Source organism: Lontra canadensis, unplaced genomic scaffold, assembly GCF_010015895.1.
Source record: "Lontra canadensis isolate GAN:19392208 unplaced genomic scaffold, GSC_riverotter_1.0 scaffold9, whole genome shotgun sequence".
In the NCBI taxonomy this organism is placed as follows: Eukaryota; Metazoa; Chordata; class Mammalia; order Carnivora; family Mustelidae; genus Lontra; species Lontra canadensis.
Window position 1 is genome coordinate 10,114,183 of NW_022631003.1, and position 20,495 is coordinate 10,134,677.

The following is a 20,495-nucleotide window of genomic DNA, read 5'->3' on the forward strand; positions in this document are numbered from 1 at the left end:
AATCTTACTTTAGTGTGTCTAGACAGAAACAGAAAAATCTATATGATTTGGGTTATGTTTACCAAAAGTGCTTATTTTTTGGTTACACTTTAGGCTTATGTTTGTTTCATATTATGTTTTGTTTCAGAGTATTATGTTTTGATTTCAGAATTTAACTCTCTTTGGTCAGTATTAAGTTTTCTTGCTTCCAGGTTCTTCAAGATACTTCATTGTATTCCCAAGTATTAACAATATTATTAATACTTTCTGTTTCTATAAAATAATTTTATATACTATGCTTTCAAAAACTTTTGTAAAAAATTAGTTGAGAATGTACTCTTTCTTTACTCACCTTTGTCAAATTATAGCTTTTTACTATATTCACTACCGGTATTTATTTTTAAGAAGTAAAATGTTCTAAAGGCCAATTGAATTTTCAAATAGTATCATATAGGCACAAGTTAACCATATAAATCATGTGGGTAATGGCCATATTGACTTGTGAGACAGCTGGGATAAAGAAGCATTAGTTTTTTTACCTGAGGTTTATAGTTACTGGGTAGCAAGAGTAGTCTTCAAATCTGCCATATTTCACTGGCTTAAGAAACCACTGAAGGTAAAATGCATAATTATTTTTATCTGCTACCAGGGAAGAGAAAAATGCTAACAGTTTCATTGAGATGCATTGATTCTAACTATTTCAGAATTATTAAATGTGACAGAGTGTGCATTTAATTGATAAATACAGCAGGAAGTAGTTTTTTTCATTCCTGCTACTTGCTTTCTATACAACTTAAGTAGTTCATTTTTTCATTCCACATAAAGGGAGGAATGGAATTACCACATTATTGGTTTGTTTTTTGTTTGTCCTTTGGTTAGGACACTTCAGCAAATTCAGGAATTTTTTGTTTTATTATTCCTTTAAAAATAGTTTGCAAAAAAGAAAAAGTGTTTTTCTTGCGTTTCTTGTTCTCTTTCCTGTAGATGAGTGAAAGTGGAACAAAATGTTTTAAGGCACTAATTGTCAACTTAAGTTGGAAGGCTGGCTTTCTGATGACAAAGGACACTATTGAATGGGTAGGGAGGTCTCATGGAGGTTAAAGATACTAATTTGCACTCTGCTTAGATAGATGTATTTGTATTTCTTCAGGCATATCATAATCTTAATTTATTCCTTTCAAAGTATATTTGTTTGTAAACTCTTAAAATTTTTTACAGCCCCTTCACCGGTGCAGCCACCATTCTTCTCTGAATGTTCACTGGGGTATTTTTCTCCAGCACCGTCTATTTCTTTGCCTCCACCACCTCAGGTTTCTGTAAGTATGAATTGATGTGATTTTTAAGAAAATAATTCTGTTGTTTTGTGTCTTTCCTAATTTGTTTTGAAAAACTGGTATGTAACTAAAAGTAGTTAATGTTTAAAGAGAGCTTAAACTAGAATTGTTTACCAAAATTAATAGCTCTGAAACCTATAGAATAAATAGTTAATTATATATTGGCAGGCTGTCCGTTTGGAGATTTTTTTCATAGCTAATTTTTAATCTTATGTGTATTTTCTTTCAGTACTTAGCATGTTTCCATTTTACTTCTCAGCTGGTAGCTACTCCAAAAATTTATTCTAAAGCAGAGTAAGATTATCTGCTGTTTTGCATTATCTTCTTTGGCAGTTGGGCTTAAGTGCATTAGGATACTTTCAGAAATGAATTCTTTTCCTTTTTCCTCTTTTGATGAGTACAGTTATTTTTAATTTGAAATTGCAGCTAAAGAATGTTACGTTGTATGTAGAAGTTAGTTTCTTTTTTCCCAGCTTCTTTTTAAAAGAACTGCCAGGACCTCATTTTAAAAAAAAAAGAAAGAAAGAAAGAAAGAAAGAAAAAAGTAAGTGGGAGAATCATAAAATAAAAGTTCTGAGGTCGGGGCACCTGTGTGGCTCAGTGGGTTAAGCCTCTGCCTTCAGCTCAGGTCATGATCTCTGGATCCTGGGATCGAGCCCCACATCGGGCTCTTTGCTCGGCGGAGAGCCTGCTTCCCTCTCTTTCTCTGCCTGCCTCTCTGCCTACTTGTGATCTTTCTCTGTCAAATAAATAAATAAAATCTTAAAAAAAAAAAAAAGTTCTGAGGTTATTTCTAGTTAGAAAGAACCTACAAACCAAGTCGGATCTCTCAGTAGGTTAATGGGTTCTTTGTCATTTCACAGTTCCTAGGTGGACATCTGGTGTCCTCCTTGGAAGCTTAAGGTGAGGGGAATATGAGAGCACAGAGTAAAAAAAAAAAACTTTTTTTTCCCCTTCTTCCTTGAAATGTTTCCTTTTGGGAAATGGAGAATGGATGAACTAAATGCCGAGAGAAATTCTGGCAGTTCTTTGAAACAAAAATCTATCTAAACTCCGATATTTGTATAAATTTAGTTTTCTGCATAAGTACTTTCTAAGAAGCCATCGCTCAGACATCTAAGAGATTCTTCTGGATAGTTCTTGAGATACTCTGGACTATTTCCAGAATTCCTTTGGTGCCTAATTTTTTTTTTTTTTTTTTTTACTTAAATATCTATCATATGTTTTGGTTTTCAGTATCCTCACTTGTTTTCAGGTAATCATCTAGAGAAGAGACCCTGTAAACTTTGATTTCTGTCTTTTGGAAAGCTGAGTGAATATAAGAAGGGGAATGGAGAAGTTTGTATAATTACCCTGAAGTTCATAAATTAGATGTTTCAAAAAATGTTGTTTTCTTACTTGCAAAAATTACACTTTTTATGGTTGAATATTGAATTTGGTTTAGTTTTAAGATCTACTAAGTGACACTTAGTTCACTTATGCTTACAATTAAAGTAATAACCTAAAGTTTATCTTTTTTAAATTTAATGTTGCTCCAGAGATAAATATTTGAAATTTGTAAAATTTGTGCTGTAATTACTATTTTTTTCTCTTTTAAAAATAACTAGTCTATGCCACCTTTGAGCCAGCCTTATGTGGAAGGCTTGTGTGTTTCTCTTGAACCTCTACCTCCTCTACCACCTTTACCACCTCTCCCACCGGAAGATCCAGAACAGCCTCCAAAACCACCTTTTGCAGATGAGGAAGAGGAGGAAGAAATGCTGCTTAGAGAAGAGCTCCTTAAATCTCTTGCAAATAAAAGAGCTTTTAAGCCAGAGGTAATTTAGGTGCCTGAACCTCTAGGTGGTGCTCTTGACCCTAATTTTAGCTTTGCTTTTCTCTGGGATTCGTTGGGCCTTTCAGAGTAATGACAAGTCTGAAGCTAATTTACTCAGGACTTTTCAAGATGACAGAAATTTCTTTATTTAGAAATGTTTCATATATCTTTTTTCCTTATTTAGGAAACATCCAGTAACAGTGACCCACCTTCACCTCCAGTTCTGAACAATTCACAGCCTGTGCCAAGAAGCAATTTATCGATAGTCAGTATTAATACAGTATCTCAGCCTAGGATACAGAATCCAAAGTTTCACAGAGGACCTCGTCTTCCACGAACTGTGATCTCGGTAAAAACAAGCAACATAATTAATTCTGTTAAACAGTTTGTGAGAAATTTTTATGAAATTTTATAGAAATTTTACCTTCCCTAACTCCTAGTTCATTTAAATATGTTACATATATTCATATATAAGTAAAAACAATTTTTATTTATTAATAGTGAAATGGGAACAGTTTCTTTGCTTGAAAACTAGTAGAGTTAGTTGATAATGTTTTTGGAGAAGCATTATTTTTTTTTGCCATTTTATTTCTATATAAATTAATCCATTCAGATTTTCTTTGTTCTAGAGTTACTTTTAGCAAGTTGTATGTATGTTTTTTATTTCTCCCACCTTTGTTTATGTTTGCTAGTATTTTTTTCAATTATTGATTATACCGTAATGGCAGGATTTATTTATAGTGTTTACTGATATCCATTAAAGAAATTGAAATGACAGTTTCTTTTTACCTTGTTTTTCCAATGGCTTTGAAATAAAATAACTGGAGCCAAAGCCAAGTTGAAATCTTGCCTCAGTTAGGTAAACCAATTTTGGCCACTTACCCTCTCTATATAACCACAAAAGCCAAAAAGTTTTGTCAGTAACTATATAGAATTGCTAAGTTTTTGTTTGGTTGATAAGATAGCTAATTTAGGTGGCATTCTAGTTCTTTATAGAAAGTTGGAGAAAATAGGGCGCCTGGATGGCTAGTCGGTTAGGCATCCGACTCTTAGTTTCAGCTCAGGTTGTAATCTCAAGGTTGTGGGATAGAGCTCCTGCTTAAGATTCTTTCTCTGTCTCCCTCTGCCCTTCCCCCCACCCAAAGTAATTAAAGAAAAAAAAGAAAGTTGGAGAAAATAAAACTTAATGGAAAGATGATCATAGTAGTTTCTAGAACTACAGAAAATGTAGAGTATTTTATGTGGTGGGCAAATAACCAGTATTGGTTAAGTGGGACAAAGTTAGATATTCAGCATAATCATAAGAAACCATAGACTGTCTACTTGGAGTCCATTATTTTTAGGAATTGAAATTCAAGAGATTAAATGACTTGTCCAAGGCAACACATCTAATTGGGGGTAGAACCAAGAAAAAATAGTTACTTTTGTCATCAGAAGAAACAAATACATTGTTTTTGCAGCTTCCAAAGCATAAGTCAGTAGTTGTAACACTGAATGATTCAGATGACAGTGAGTCTGATGGAGAAGCTTCCAAGTCAACAAATAGTGTTTTTGGTGGATTGGAGTCCATGATTAAAGAAGCGAGACGAACTGCTGAGGTCAGTGCAATAATGAAAGATAAAAAGATGATTTATTGATAGTCATTAAAGGTTTTTTTTCCTCCCCCAAAAATTAGACCTTAGAGGTCTAGATTTTTAATATATTGAATTGTGGAAATATTTTAAGTATTTGTGTTATTTAGGACTTTACGGAATGAAGAATGTATAAATTTAATTAGATTTAACTATCAAAAATCCATTTTTTTCCCAACTGACTAGTCCCTTTTTCAAACTAGTAAAAATTGAGTGGATAATTGTCCTCTGTACTAAGGAAATGTATTGCTTTGAAAATTGTATCACATTACCAGAAAACAGTTTTTATTAAACATAAAATCCAAATATAACTTTTACCCCTATTTTTACTATACGTATGTAGGTTACATATGATTTAGTTCTATTATTTTAAAACTGTAGACTTAGTGGATCATATAGTTAAGTTTGGCTAACAGGCTGCATTGTTTTAAGAAAACAAATAGAAAATAATTATGAAGTTATTCAGTTATTTCTATCTACATAAATGTGCACCGGGTTGTGATGTGAAATATAAATTTCAGTGGTTTTATTGGAAGCTGTTGATCTGGTTGACTAACTATTTTCTAGCAAGCTTCAAAACCGAAAGTACCTCCAAAATCTGAAAAAGAAAATGATCCCATGCGAACACCTGAAGCTTTGCCTGAAGAAAAGAAGATTGAATATAGATTGTTAAAGGAAGAGATTGCCAAGTGAGTAGCATTTTTTGTAATTAGCTTTAAAGGTATGTGCTATTTCAGTACTTAACTTAGTCTTTATACAGTTTATTGACATTGGGAGATGAGTGGTGCTGATTTTATCCAAGATCCAGACTTAATGTTTTTATAACTCACAGAAGGGGGAGCCAGACAATCATTTACAGACTTGAATACAGTGGTGCACTGAGATATAAACAGCTTAGAGAAAGATGACAACTGTTATAAAAGAGAACTACACTAAGTCATCTTTACACTTTAAATATATCATTTTATCAGTTATACCTCAGTAGAGCTGAAAAAATACTTAGTAGAATCAGCAATATTCTTTTTTTAAATTAAAGTGTAGTTGACACATAATGTTGCACTAGTTTTAGGTGTACAACATAGTGATTTGACAACTCTATACTTAGGCTACGCAGACTATCAACTTTGAATGCCAGCTTGGTCATGCATATTGGTCATCATTATTAGTCAATATGATTAATATTTTTATTTTATGAAATAGAATTAAGCTTTAAAGATAAATAATTTTAGTTTATTTCTTGGTATAATTCATCTACCTTTATTGGTTATTTTAGTAGAGAGAAACAGCGTTTGATTAAATCAGATCAGCTGAAGACAAGTTCATCATCCCCAGGAAACTCTGACGTGGAAATTGATGGGATTGGCAGAATAGCAATGGTTACTAAGCAGGTTACAGATGCAGAAGCAAAACTTAAAAAACATAGGTGAGCCTCTTTATCTGATTAAATATTGGTATATATTTAAATGTTCCTGTATTATATTGATGCATTTTTGTGGCTGTATGTCATAAAAAGTATACTATATGATTATAGATTCTTTCATACTTGGTAAAACTATAGAAGACTATCACTTTATTGAATTGTACGTTTACATAAAGTAATAGTATTAATGTTTAAATGAAAATTTCAAGACTTCAAAGGAGATTTGTTTCCCTTCAGATATACACATGGCTTACTCATTGCTAAAAACATGGATGAAACTCTTTGTTTTGGAATTTTCTTTAAAACTTTGACATCTTTGAAATACCTTCATTGGAACCGTATTGTTGTTGTTAAAGGTGGGCTGCTTTGTTGGAAAGAGTTGTTACCCAGTCTGTTCAATAATACACATAGTCAAATATGGTGTTGTTATGAATGTGTGAATATTAAGTTACAGTCCTAAACTTAACATGTTTTGTGAAATCACTGTGTTTTGAGTGGTGATTCACAATTTTGAAGACATACAACCTTGGGAGACCTGGGTGGCTCAGTGGGTTAAAAGCCTCTGCCTTCAGCTCAGGTTATGATCCCAGCGATCTGGGATCGAGCCCCACGTCTCGCTCTCTGCTTGACCTCCTTCCCCTCCTCTTTCTCTGCCTTCCTCTTTGCCTACTTGTGATCTCTGTCAAATAAATAAAATCTTTAAAAAAAATAGAACGTCACAAGATGAACATAATGAATCCTAGAATTCATTCACATATTTGGGGAATTTATTTATTCTGTTGAGGTATAATTGACATATATTATTATATTAGTTTCAGGTGTACAACATAATGATATGGTATTTATGTACTGTATGAAATGATCACACAGTATAGTAACATCTGTCCCCATATATAGTTAAAGATTTTTTTCTTGTGATGAGGACCATTAGCATATATTTGATAGAAATGATTATATTTGATTGTGGCTATACATCTTTTTCACTCCACACACCTTGAAATCATTAGTTGGTGAAGAACAAAGTGTTAACATGAATACTTGTGAGTTTTGTTCCGCTAGTCCCCCTGTAGGTTTACATATGTAAGGCAGGGAGTTTCTGTTCAAGTAAGACGTTCCTTATTCTCTTGTTATTAACTAACTGACTTATTCTTAAACTTCAAAGTTAGATTGTAAAAGTTGATCGCCGTGATGAATTAGCAATGTATAAATAATTTAATGATTTTTAAAATAAGCTTCAAAAGTTCATCTACCCACAGTTAATGGAAAAAGGTAGAAATTTATAACCATCTTGGTACTCTTTATTTTTTTAAATCATGAAAAACAATGTAATTTGAAATGTTTTGATAAGGCACCGTAGATAGCTCAAGGACTTAGTGACTGTAAATTTTTTATAAGTAAACAGAAATATGATGTTTTTCATTTCATTACAAGACATTGGAGATTAAGTATTCTGAACAAAATAAAATACATTTAAAAATAGTCTTTATAAATGTCTTCAGCATTTTATTATATCTAAAGTATGCCATTATTTTATGCACTAAGAAAACCTGCTGCTAGCCAAACTATGATACACAGTGATGCTTAGACATTACTGATACTGAAGATCTGAAAAATGTGCTTCATAAATGAAATGCTGTGGTGACTGTAAATCTCCAGCGTTATCAATATGAAATGATATTATGTGTGTTTTAAAGGAGATTAAAATAAATTCACTTAAGTTCCATTTATTTAGTAGCTTCAATGAAAACTGAAATAAGGTAGGGGCGCCTGGGTGGCTCAGTGGGTTGAGCCTCTGCCTTTGGCTCAGGTCATGATCCCCAGGATCCTGGGATCAAGCCTCACATCAGGCTCTCTGCTTGGCAGGGAGCCTGCTTCCCTCTCTCTCTCTCTCTCTCTCTGTCTGCCACTCTGCCTACTTGTGATCTCTCTCTCTCTCGCTTTGTCAAATAAATAAAATCTTTAAAAAAAAAAAAGTGAAAGGTTTTTAAAAATTCTTTGTCTTTCTGTTCCCCATTCTATCACATATTCTCTGTCTTTATGATTCCTTCTAGATATCAGCTGTTGTGATTGTTGAAATATATCTTCAGGGAAAGATCCTTCATTTTTTTTTTTTTAAGATTTATTTATTTATTTATTTGACCGAGAGAGGTCACAAGTAGACAGAGAGGAAGGCCGAGAGAGAGAGAGAGAGAGAAAAGCAGGCTCCCCGCTGAGCAGAGAGCCCGATGCGGGACTCAATCCCAGGACCCTGAGATCATGACCTGAGCCGAAGGCAGCAGCTTAACCCACTGAGCCACCCAGGCGCCCCTCCTTCATTTTTTTAACTATAATATTTAGTAGTTGAGAAAATGAAAATCTGTATCTATAAATTTATTTTTTGTCCTGTTTTTATTCTCATTTCTAAACTTTACATCTGTATATTGTTTAAAAATTCAGACTTCCTTTTCCCCTTGCTTGCCTTGCTTTAGATAAAATGAGTTAGAGATTTGAAGTGTGCTTGATTATGTTAATCAGATGTTTATTTGTGTGTATATTAGGAGCATTATAAATGATGTTAAACATCGCAGTTTTCTGTCCTAAGTCCTCATCTTTTAGGAGTCCTGTATGGTCAGATTCAGTCAAATCTAGTTAGTGGTTTTTCAGCTGTAATTCACATTAGTCAGACTTAAAAGATTTTTTTTTTTAAGAAAAAGATCAGACTCATAGTTGCTTTCATGAAATGGAATAATGTTTATTTAAATATCTGTGTGATTAGTGCATATGAAAATAGCCATCCTTTTAATATCAGTATATGTGTTTTTAAGATTATCTGAGAGAATGTATGTACACATGCAGTGGGTAGGGGTAGAGGGAGAGGAAGAGAGTCTAAGCAGACTTCTTGCTGAGCACAGAGTCCATTGTGGGGCTCCTATCTCACCACCCAGAGATCATGACCTGAGGAGAAACCAAGAGTTGGATGCCTAACCTACTGTTCCACCCAGGCGCCCTGTCAGTATATTTTGTAAAACAAGCTACTGCTTTGTAAATTTTTTATTCTGATGGTGTTAGCCTACTAGTTTAGAAAGACATTAATAAGAATTTTGTTATTTCTCAATTAGGATTCTCTTGATGAAAGATGAATCTGTTTTAAAGAATCTCGTACAGCAAGAAGCTAAGAAGAAAGAATCTGTTCGAAATGCTGAAACAAAGATTACAAAACTTACAGAACAGCTTCAGGCAACAGAGAAAATTCTCAGTGTCAACAGAATGTTTTTAAAGAAGCTTCAGGAACAAGTAATGTTCTTTTTTTACATTAAGATATTGTTTTGTTTTATTTTACATTAAGATATTGTAGTCTCATGTTTACATTTTTATGGTACAGATTTTTTTTTAAAACAAAACCATAAACCAAAGACCTCAAAATGTATAACCTTTGTACTGTTTTCCATTGTGACATAATATTGGCATATTTTTATTTTCAGGTGCATACCCTAAAGCTGCTCTGTGTTTAAGAAGGTATTTCCTCTCTCCTAAGGTTTACACTTACATTTCCAGAAATATCCTGTATTTTCAGATTCACAAAGTTCAGCAACGTGTTACCATTAAGAAAGCTTTGACTCTAAAGTATGGGGAAGAGCTTGCGCGGGCAAAGGCAGTGGCTAGTAAAGAAATAGGAAAGCGTAAACTGGAACAGGATCGCCTTGGAGTAAGTTTTTTGTAGAAATATTTTATTTTTGCTAAGGAAAAAGTTTTCATGATACTTCCGAGGGTAAGAGATGTATAAAATAACTCGGGTTTTTTCCTGCATTTTCAGACAGACTAAAGCTTTGTTTTTAAATGATGTCCACATTTTTGGAAGCTTTATTTTATAGTTCTTGTTTTGGCTTTGTCTTTTGTTTTTCATAGATTATAGATTAACTGGCATAACTATTGGGGAGTTTTGTCAAACTATTATATTCTTGTCAGTGATTTAGTTTTTTAATATTGGCACTGTATTGTAGGGATAACACATATATCTTAACCAAAAAATTTTTATGAAATCATAGTGATATAAAATATATATATCATTTTTTCCTCCAGCCAAACAAAATGATGAGACTGGACAATTCTCCAATATCAAGTCCCAGAAAACATTCAGCAGAACTGATTGCTATGGAAAAAAGACGATTACAAAAGCTAGAATATGAATATGCCCTGAAAATTCAGAAACTAAAAGAAGCCCGGGCCCTTAAAGCAAGGGAACAACTAAATATTGCTCCAGTTGTGGAAGAGGAACCTGAATTTTCTTTACCTCAACCGTCACTTCACGATTTGACTCAAGATAAATTAAGTCTGGACACTGAGGAAAATGATGTTGATGATGAGATTTTGTCGGGTTCAAACAGGGAACGAAGAAGATCATTTTTAGAATCGAATTCTTTTACTAAACCTAACCTTAAGCACACTGATACACCTAACAAAGAATGTATCAACAAACCTACTAAGAATACAGTAGAAAAACCAGAACTTTTTCTAGGGTTAAAAATCGGTGAATTACAGAAATTATATTCAAAAGCTGATAGCTTAAAACAGTTGATTTTAAAGACCACCACAGGCATTACGGAAAAGACTTTGCATGGTCAGGTAACTGAACATTTCATATGCTTTATAAAGTCTAGGATTCACCCTAGATGTCTTTGCTTTGTGCAGTTACTGTTTTCTTTTGCAGGAGATTTCTGTGGATGTGGATTTTGTGACCGCACAGAGTAAAACAGCAGAAGTGAAGCCGTGTCCTTTTAGACCCTACCATAGTCCTCTTCTAGTTTTTAAGTCCTACAGGTATGAAAGATTCGACAAGCTTGAATTTCAGGACTGCTCCTTGATCTTAATGACAGTATAACCTTGGCTAGTTCATGATAATGAAAGAAATAATAGGCATCATGGTGACTAAAAAATGAATTGTCCTTTTAGGGAAAATGAAATTGTCTTATTGTCAGATTTGAACCTTATCAGGAAGTAAGGTTTAGCTCCTACTAGGTTTATTCTTACCAAGTTCTAATTTCTGGTTATTGGGGGGAATTATGAAGAGCTCTGAATTATCTCTGGTAGGGATTTTAGGAAAAATAATTAGAGTCAAATAAGAATTTTTTTTTTTAATTTTTATTTATTTATTTGACAGAGAGAGATCACAAGTAGGCAGAGAGGCAGGCAGAGAGAGAGGTAGGGCGGGGGGGAAGCAGGCTCCCTTCTGAGCAGAGAGCCTGATGTGGGACTCGATCCCAGGACCCTGAGATCATGACCTGAGCCGAAGGCAGGGGCTTAACCCACTGAGCCACCCAGGCGCCCCTCAAATAAGAATTTTTAAGTTTTAGGGGCGCCTGGGTGGCTCAGTGGGTTAAGCCGCTGCCTTCGGCTCGGGTCATGATTCCAGGGTCCTGGGATCGAGCCCTGCGTCGGGCTCCCTGCTTAGCGGGGAGCCTGCTTCTCTCTCTCCCTCTGCCTGCTGCTCTGCTTACTTGTGCTTTCTATCTCTCTGTCAAATAAATAAAATCTTAAAAAAAACAAAAAGAATTTTTAAGTTTTAAAAATAATTTTACCATTATTCTAAGTAATGCTTTGGCCAGCTTCCATAAAATTGATTTTATGGTTGATATGGTTGAATTGATTGATAAAGATGGTAACTTTATTGAGGTTGTCTTTTTAAAAAGACTTCTGGAAGTTGTGAGACTGTAAGTGGTAGGATTTAATCATAAAATTGTAAAACACATAACAGGTACGATAGGCTTTTCCCCTAGTTTTTTTGTGGCTGGTAACGTGCAAGAAGTACCAGTGTTGGGGCACCTGGGTGGCTCAGTTTTTTGAGCGTATGCTTTTAGCTCAGGTTGTGATTCTCGGGGTCCTGGGATCCAGCCCCACATTGGGCTCCCTGCTCAGCGGGGAGCCGCTTCTCCCTCTCCCTCTGCCTACAGCCGCTCCCCTGCTTGTATGCTCACTCTTTTTCTCTCTCTCTCTGTCAAATAAATAAAATCTTAAAAAAAAAAAAAAAAAAAACCATCCCCCAAAAAACCAGTGTTCTATATCATTTTATTATGTGATACAAAACACTATTTTTAAGAATTTTATTAGGGAGTGAGAGAGAGAGAGTATGAGAGAGGACAAGCACGGGGAGGGGCAAAGAGAGAGTGTGAGAATCTCAAGCAGAGGGAGCCTGCAGCAGGGCTCAGTCCCACAACCCTGAGATCATCACCTGAGCTGAAACCAAGAGTCACTTAACCAACTGAGCTTTTGAAATACAGGGTTTTTTGTTGTTGTTTTCTGTTTTGGATCTTTTGTGTTCTAGATATAAAAAAGTTGTCCCTGTCATTGATATTCTGGTTTTTTAAGAGTTCATTTTGATATTGTTAGATTAATAGTAAACCAAAAGCATAGAAATTTTAATTAAGAAAAATGAAAAATTTCCCAATTTTCTAGGGAATGTTTGTCGAGCATAATGTCCCTGTCTACCTTTCTTCTCCTTAGATTTAGTCCATACTATCGAACCAAGGAAAAACTTCCCTTAAGCTCAGTATCACACAGTAATATGATTGAACCGGATCAGTGTTTCTGCCGTTTTGATTTAACAGGAACATGTAATGATGATGATTGTCAGTGGTGAGTAGGTTTTATTTGTGAATATTTTATAATTTAAAAGACAGTTTTGGTTTCGTATTACATGATTATCTTTTGTGTGTTGTCGTTTTGTTTTAGGCAGCATACACAAGACTATACACTTAGCCGAAAACAGCTATTCCAGGACATCTTGTCATATAATCTGTCTCTGATTGGTTGTTCAGAGACGAGCACTGATGACGAAATTGCTGCTGCAGCAGGTATTGAAAGACTCTTACTGTTCTCCAAGAGAAAATTTGAATGTAGGCAATTAAATTTGTTTAGTTGTTGACATCTTTAAGGAGTTGTAATAATAATTCAATACATTCACCTATGGCATTTTATCCAGATTTGCTCTAATACAGTAGTCACTAGTTCAAATACAAATTAATTAAAATTTCTTCCTTAGTTGCTGTAGCCACATTTTAGGTGCTTGATAGCTGCTTTTGAGCTCAATAGCTCATTAGTGGTTAAGTGCTTACAATAGGATAGTGCAGATAGAAGGTATTCCATTGTTGTGTGAAGTTCTTTGGACAGAACTCATCTAAATAGTTCAGTTTATTTAGAGGAATATAGTAACATACTTGTTAACGATTATTATTATTATTTAATATTTTAATTATTCATTTTATTTTTATTATTAAGTAACAATTTTATTAATGATTTTTAAGTAGAGCCCTATTTTTATTCATTATTGTTTTAATAAATAGAGAAGGATTGGAAATTGTGGTTTCAAATTCTACAAAGAAATAAAAAAGACTTTATACACCTTGATATTATAAAAAGCATAGATTTCTGTGGCATTGTAAGTAAATACTGATAAGGTTTTCTTTGGATTTGTTACCAAATATTCAACCTTAAACTGCAAGTATTTTAGAAGTAAAGGAATTGGTGTTTATTAAATTTAGTGTTAACCACAACCCAGAGTGATCATAAAGTCACTGAATCTATGTAGTCCTTCTCAATTTGGGACTTTAATTTTCACTTGTTTGGTTTGTTTCAGTAAATACTTTTTTTTTTTTTTTTTTTTTTTTTTTTTGAGCCCAACTTGGGTGCATGATGTGGTAAGATTTGCCATAGTACTTAAGGTAATGGAAGCCTTGCCTTTTAGGAGGCATATATGTTTTTGACTGGTAACATATACTTTCTTTTAATTTTTAAATTACTCTTCTCTTTAGATTTTTAAATTGGCTTTGTCTCTGTAATCCATGTTTTTTATGCTTTTTATAAATGAAGATAATATTCTTCTAATTTCAGAAAAATATGTTGAGAAACTTTTTGGAGTAAATAAAGATCGAATGTCAATGGACCAGATGGCTGTTCTCCTTGTTAGCAATATCAACGAGAGTAAAGGCCATAGTGAGTCTCTCTCTTTCTCTCTCTCTCTCTCTCTCTCTCTCTCTCACGCGCGCACACACACACACACACACGCAGACACATAAGGACCTTGTAATTTCTTTATGATAGCAAATTTTCTGATGTTATGTTTCCAAAATAAATATATATGTGTATATATGTATGTAACATGCTCACAGAGTAGAATAACCATCTCTTTCTGTAGGGCAGAAAATACATATGTATGTCATTTCTGACTAACAGAATAATTTTAGCTCGTTTTGAGTATTGTTTGGGTACCCTTTTAAGCTATAAAAAACTAGTTACATCAGGTAATAATCTTCTCCTATCTACTTTAGCACCTCCATTTACAACCTACAAAGATAAAAGAAAGTGGAAGCCAAAGTTTTGGAGGAAACCTGTTTCAGAGAATAGCTTCAGTAGTGATGAGGAACAGTCTACAGGACCAATTAAGTATGGTAAGAAGTAATTTAAGACCTTGAATCATTACACTGTGGTGTTCTCTCTTTGTCTAACACAGTACTAATTTTTTGGTGTATCTGCTAGCTTGGGCTTTTTGTTTTGTTTTTTGTTGTGTTGTTTTTTTTTTTTTTTTTTTTTTCTTAGAACAGTGATGCCATTTGGCATTTAATGCTGTTCCTCATTGTGCAGGATTGCCCATTGCCTGGCCTGTGTCCTTGAGGGCAGGTGTAGTATTTTATTTTGTTTTTGAGTCTGTGCTTTCTAACATGGAGTAGGCTCACAGAATGAATAAATAATGAACAAAGTGAATATGAATGAGTTCTGTATTGTCAAGCACATATTATTGTAAATTTGTGTTACTTACTAAAGTTTGCAAAATTTGTTCACTATTTGTGGATTTGATATCTAATAGATACACGATCCCATGAGCTTATTTACAGTAATATAGTACTTTTCTCTAAGTATAGTGGAATAAATTATCTTCATAAATGATAATTTTGTTTGTTTTACTGTTTAGTGAATGGGAATTATTAGGTGAAGCCGCTTACCTTGAAGTAGGGAGACCATATTTCTGGTTTGCCCAGCAGAATCCTGGTTTATATTTTTTATCCTGGTGTAGTTTTTAATAACACCCCTTTCACTTTTAGAAGTGTCCAGTTTGTAAATTATATTACAGTCTACTGTAAAACTATGAGCTGATGTGTTTATTTTGAATCTTTAGATTTTTAGATTATCTTAAAGACAAAGCCAATTGTTTTTTTTCTTGGTCTGTGGGTAAAAGAAAGTATAAAGCTTATGATACTTTTCCTTCCAGCCTTCCAGCCAGAGAACCGAATAAATGTTCCAGCTTTAGATACGGTTGTCACTCCAGACGATGTTAGATACTTTACAAATGAGACTGATGACATTGCTAATTTAGAAGCAAGCGTGCTTGAAAATCCTTCTCATGTACAACTTTGGCTCAAGCTTGCGTACAAGTACTTGAATCAAAATGAGGGGTAAGTCCACTTCTAAACTTTGTGTCATCTGTTGCACATTTATATTTTTATGTTTGAAGTTTGTTTCATCACGTTTCCATCATGGTATCAATGAAGTCTTTGTTTTTGACAAAGCCAGTAGCACTTTATTGTTTAAAAGCTAGTAGAAAACTCTAAATCTTGACTTGTTTGCATGGCTCAGTGTGAGAATAATACATTATCCCCAGTTTTTAACTCTAGTAGGCTCTTATTTCAAAGTAGGATTAGTTAAAACAGTAAATTCTGGTAGTATAAAGATTGATTATTGGTTTTTCTTTTTAAAAGGCAGGTTTTGATAGTAGCATTTTTTTTTTTAAGATTGATTTATTTATTCTTGGAGAGAGAGAGGACACATGTGTGCAAGCACACCTGGGGAAGGAGCAAAGGGAGAGGGAGAGAGAGTCCTAAGCAGACTCCGAGCTGAGCACAGAGCCCCACACAAGGCTTGATCTCATGACACCAAGATCATGACCTGAGCTGAAACCAAGAGTCATCTACTCAACCAGCTGTGCCACCCAAGTGCCCCAGTAGTGATAGTCTCTTAAAATTATGATAAAATCACAATAGAACAACTTAAATAATATGTTAGTTTTTTTATTTAGAGATTTAAAGCTTGTATGGGAACATTAAATTCTGATTGACTTTTCTTCTGTGGGTGGTATTATATTATGTGCCTTCAAATAAGGTAAATAGTAATTTTTCTCACTAACCTATTGCATTTCCTGACTCCTACTTTTTGATAGTATTAGCAGGAATAATCTTTTATTACTAGGAATAACCTTTTATTACTATGACTTAAAATTATAATTTAATCTTTGAAAAAAGGCCTCCTGAATGTCTGTCTTAAAACTTGGTATAAAAGCTTCTTCAGTAAGGCAGCATACAGAATGCTAATATATCACACATACCTGAGTATGGTGCTCGTTTAACTTGCCTTGTGTGTCATTTATTTCCATGTGGGATAAGTTACACTGTTTTCTTTTCTGACTCACTTACTGAGTGAAGGCCAAAAGAACTGTATTATTTTATGAATAGGATCATGAGAGACAATTATCTTCTTCAAGAGATAGCAAGCTTTTGACCGTTGAAAAAACTGTTACATTGAAAGCTTTGATATTTTGTGCTGGCAGTAGCTGGCCTTGGGGGGGAATTGTTTAACTTTTCCCATTCCCAGACAAGTGTAACTCATAAAAGGTATTGCTGAATATGGACATAAAGTGCATTTGAAGTTGATAATCTAGCGTTTTATAACATTGTGTTTTTATCTGGTAAATGCTCACTGAATATCAACTTAAAAAGGAATTGTTAGGTCTGTGGGAAATTAGGACCCTTTATGGACTGATGTGATTTAAAATCCTAATCTATTTTTGTCATAGGCGATTCTAGCTCCTCATTAGGTTCCAGTAGAAATAGAACTTTAAAATGGACTCATTAGATCAGCCTGATTTAAGAGTATTTTAAAACATTAAAAAAAATGTTCTTGTTTCTTCTTTTAAACATATAGGCTTTGTTCAGAGTCCTTGGATTCTGCTTTAAATGTTCTGGCTCGAGCTTTGGAAAACAACAAAGACAATCCAGAGATTTGGTGCCATTACCTCAGATTATTTTCAAAAAGAGGAACCAAGGAAGAGGTGCAGGAAATGTGTGAAACAGCTGTTGAATATGCTCCCGATTATCAAAGTTTTTGGACTGTGAGTAGAAAAGAGAACATAGTTGTGTGTGTGTCTATGTGTGCGTTTATAATTCTTTGGATCATCTTAAATATTGATATGTAGCTTAAGTCATATGCTTAATCTGTACATAGATACAATAATTTTTCATTGTCCCATAACCTCAAAACCACTCCTGGGTCAGGATTAAAATCAGAATAAACAAGACAAAAATATTTAGTGAAGAAGTAATTTTTCTTGTTAACTTTTATAAACATTTTAAAACATTCTATACTTACCTACTCAGAGGCAGTTTTAAAGTTTGGGCGAAAGTTAAGTGAATTGTTTCTTGTAAAGCACATGAAAAGAATTTTTTTTTAAAGTTTCTTATGTTTATATAACATTTTCATGAATGTTGAGAAACATTTTGTTTTTATTACCTGTTCTCATTACTTATGAAAATAATCTATAATTCATACTAATACTGAACTTGCCAAGATACAAAGATTTGGTGAAAAAAATAGTTTCTTCTTTATTTTCTGAGATAATGGGGTGTTTCCGACCCATGCTTAAACATAAAATTATAATTAATCCACTTGTAAAACAAGTATTCATTAATATCTGAATTTTTGCCAGCCAAACTCAGCAACCATAAGATTTAGCTAATCTGTTACTGTCAGATCCATCATTTACTTGCTAACTGAAATTCAGAACAGATAGATTTGGATAACATGGTATTCCTTACTGAATGAACTTGCCACTCTCTTACTCTCCTTAACTCAGGTATGGAAGTGAAAGGTGCTTGATTTTTGACCTGGAGCCTTGTGCCATAGTTAATGCCAATGATCCTCATAAGATTTTATAGGGTATAATGTTTTTCCTCAAAGCTGTTTGGTCTATAAAGGCCCTTTTGTTTTGCCACATATATCTAATTTGTATAAGTTCGTACACCTAAGCAGTATAAATTGTATGTGATCATAAACCTGAACTTTAGAAAATCTATCGTGGTCTTACTGCCATTTATTTGATGATTCAAAGAAAGGAGAGATGAAATTGCTTCAGGGTTATTCTAAGAATACATCTGTATTATTTTAGTTTCATTGGAGTCTATTTTCCAACTTGTAGAAAGGGAAATACGGGTTATAGTATGGAAGGTGTGTGTTGTTGTTTTAACTGAGCTCTGTGCCCAACGTGGGGTTTGAACTCATGACCCCAGGATAAGAGTCTCATGCTCTACGGACTGAGGCACCAGACAGATGCCCCAGGAAGATGGGTTTATACATATTTATAATTATCCTTTTTGCAGAAATTGAAGATTTAATAAAACATTTAATGAAATGTGGAAAATCTGTAGCTTTACAGTTTATTTTTATGAAATGTAATTATATGAAACCTCTTTGGGCAGTTTCTCCACCTAGAAAGCACCTTTGAAGAAAAGGATTACGTGTGTGAAAGAATGGTGGAGTTTCTGATGGGAGCAGCCAAGCGGGAAGCATCAGATATTCTGTCCTTTCAGCTCTTAGAGGCCCTCTTGTTTAGAGTTCAGCTCCACATATTTACTGGAAGATGCCAGAGTGCACTTGCAGTTTTACAGGTAAACATTTGTTACAGCATTTAGTTACACTTTGAGAGTTTTTTAGAGGTCTAAAACACTATAGGTTAGCATTGTTTAATAAGAACCCAGACTTTAGATTTGAATCCTTGTTTTGCTACTTACTAGTAAGTTGGGTCAGTTTATGACTGTTTTTCATTTGCTTCGTGGAGATAATGTGTTTTTAAGAGTGTTCATGAGGTTTAAATTAAAATAACGTATGTTAAGTACCCACCAGAATAAACTTCAATATTCAGACATATGGGAAAATAATTAATCCATACTGAGAATCTCCTCTGAGGGTATCGGGGCCTTTTTTTGTTTGTTTCACTCTTTTCTTTTTATCTTACTGGATTTTGAATGTCAGGACACTTAAAACATACAAATAAGTTGAATTTTTTTCACAAATTTTATTATAAATCTTAGCACAGTAAAAATCTGGTATTGACATGTCGAGTTTTTTTTTTATTAAAAAAATTGCTGACTGTCACTATTTTGACTTAGGTATTTAAGAACCACTCCGAAGAAATAGGAAGTTTGTATTCTTCTTTGCCTTCACATTTAAATCTTATGAGAAAAAGTAGTCATTATTTTTAAAAAGACAGATTATTTTTTCATTTTGCCTAGAATGCTTTGAAATCAGCTAATAGTGGGATAGTAGCTGAATACCTTAAAACAAGTGATCGATGTTTGGCATGGCTGGCCTACGTACATCTTATTGAATTCAACGTTCTCCCTTCAAAATTTTATGATCCATCTAATGCCAATCCTTCAAGAATTGTTAACACAGAATCATTTGTAATGCCATGGCAAGCAGTTCAAGATGTAAAGACTAATCCTGACATGTTGTTAGCAGTTTTTGAAGGTAAGTGTAAATGTTTATAAGTTATTTAGAACATCAGCTTATCCCTTGCTATGAGTCTTCATAATTAAACAGATCTGTATGTATATATTGCAAGTTGTAGTTTGACACATTATTATGTAAGTGCTTGGAAGATTAAGGATCAAAAAAAAAAGATGATTAGGAATTGAGTCATATAAGTTATTAGACATTTGGTATATATGAAAGCCAGGAACTGTGCTGCATTACATAATTTTTCTGATTATGGTAAAAGATACTAGCAAAATATGTAGGTAATAGAGATTATATATACGTTTAATGAGTTGATTGAATTAGAGAACCAGGTAGTTTTTTTAAAGCAGTCTATCAAGCTGAACATTAAAAGATTATATCTTATGTTTTCTAGTAAGTAGAAAACAGTAAGGTGTAAAGCCTGTTTTCTCCTAGTAGGAAGTATATAGCCTAGTCAGAAGATAAAATCTATACATTTGATATAATTATTAAATTATGAGACCATGTAACTGTATTGGTATATAGTCTAAATTCTGTGCTTACAGAAGAAACAAAGATCTGTGATTTATAGAATTATATTGTACAGGTCATAAACTCAAAGGAAAGAGGTTATTGTAGGTTGGCATGATGAAGGAATTCTTCATAGAAGAATTAGGACTTGGAGCTGGACTTTGAAGCTTGACTCTGATGTGACATATTTGGCTTCCTTAAAGATGGAATCCTTGTCTTACTTACGTCTGTATGTCCCAAGGACCTATAATGTCTGGCAGCATACTAAGTGC

At 33.8% G+C, this 20,495-nt stretch overlaps 1 protein-coding gene across 2 annotated transcripts in view; it reads left to right on the forward strand.

Annotated features, from left to right (window-relative positions):
• ZFC3H1 (zinc finger C3H1-type containing) overlaps positions 1–20,495 on the forward strand; it is a 47,893-nt gene that overhangs the window by 15,349 nt on the left and 12,049 nt on the right. The window contains exons 7-24 of one of the 2 annotated variants that reach the window (XM_032854791.1): positions 1,198–1,295; positions 2,921–3,130; positions 3,314–3,478; positions 4,590–4,727; positions 5,328–5,449; positions 6,034–6,183; positions 9,279–9,453; positions 9,734–9,865; positions 10,240–10,782; positions 10,868–10,977; positions 12,658–12,789; positions 12,886–13,007; positions 14,044–14,145; positions 14,481–14,600; positions 15,419–15,602; positions 17,125–17,311; positions 18,675–18,863; positions 19,488–19,725. In XM_032854791.1, the coding sequence (XP_032710682.1) occupies positions 1,198–1,295; positions 2,921–3,130; positions 3,314–3,478; positions 4,590–4,727; positions 5,328–5,449; positions 6,034–6,183; positions 9,279–9,453; positions 9,734–9,865; positions 10,240–10,782; positions 10,868–10,977; positions 12,658–12,789; positions 12,886–13,007; positions 14,044–14,145; positions 14,481–14,600; positions 15,419–15,602; positions 17,125–17,311; positions 18,675–18,863; positions 19,488–19,725 (3,117 nt within the window). The remainder of the gene's footprint in view (positions 1–1,197; positions 1,296–2,920; positions 3,131–3,313; positions 3,479–4,589; positions 4,728–5,327; positions 5,450–6,033; positions 6,184–9,278; positions 9,454–9,733; positions 9,866–10,239; positions 10,783–10,867; positions 10,978–12,657; positions 12,790–12,885; positions 13,008–14,043; positions 14,146–14,480; positions 14,601–15,418; positions 15,603–17,124; positions 17,312–18,674; positions 18,864–19,487; positions 19,726–20,495) is intronic. The other variant, XM_032854792.1, reaches the window with a different exon arrangement.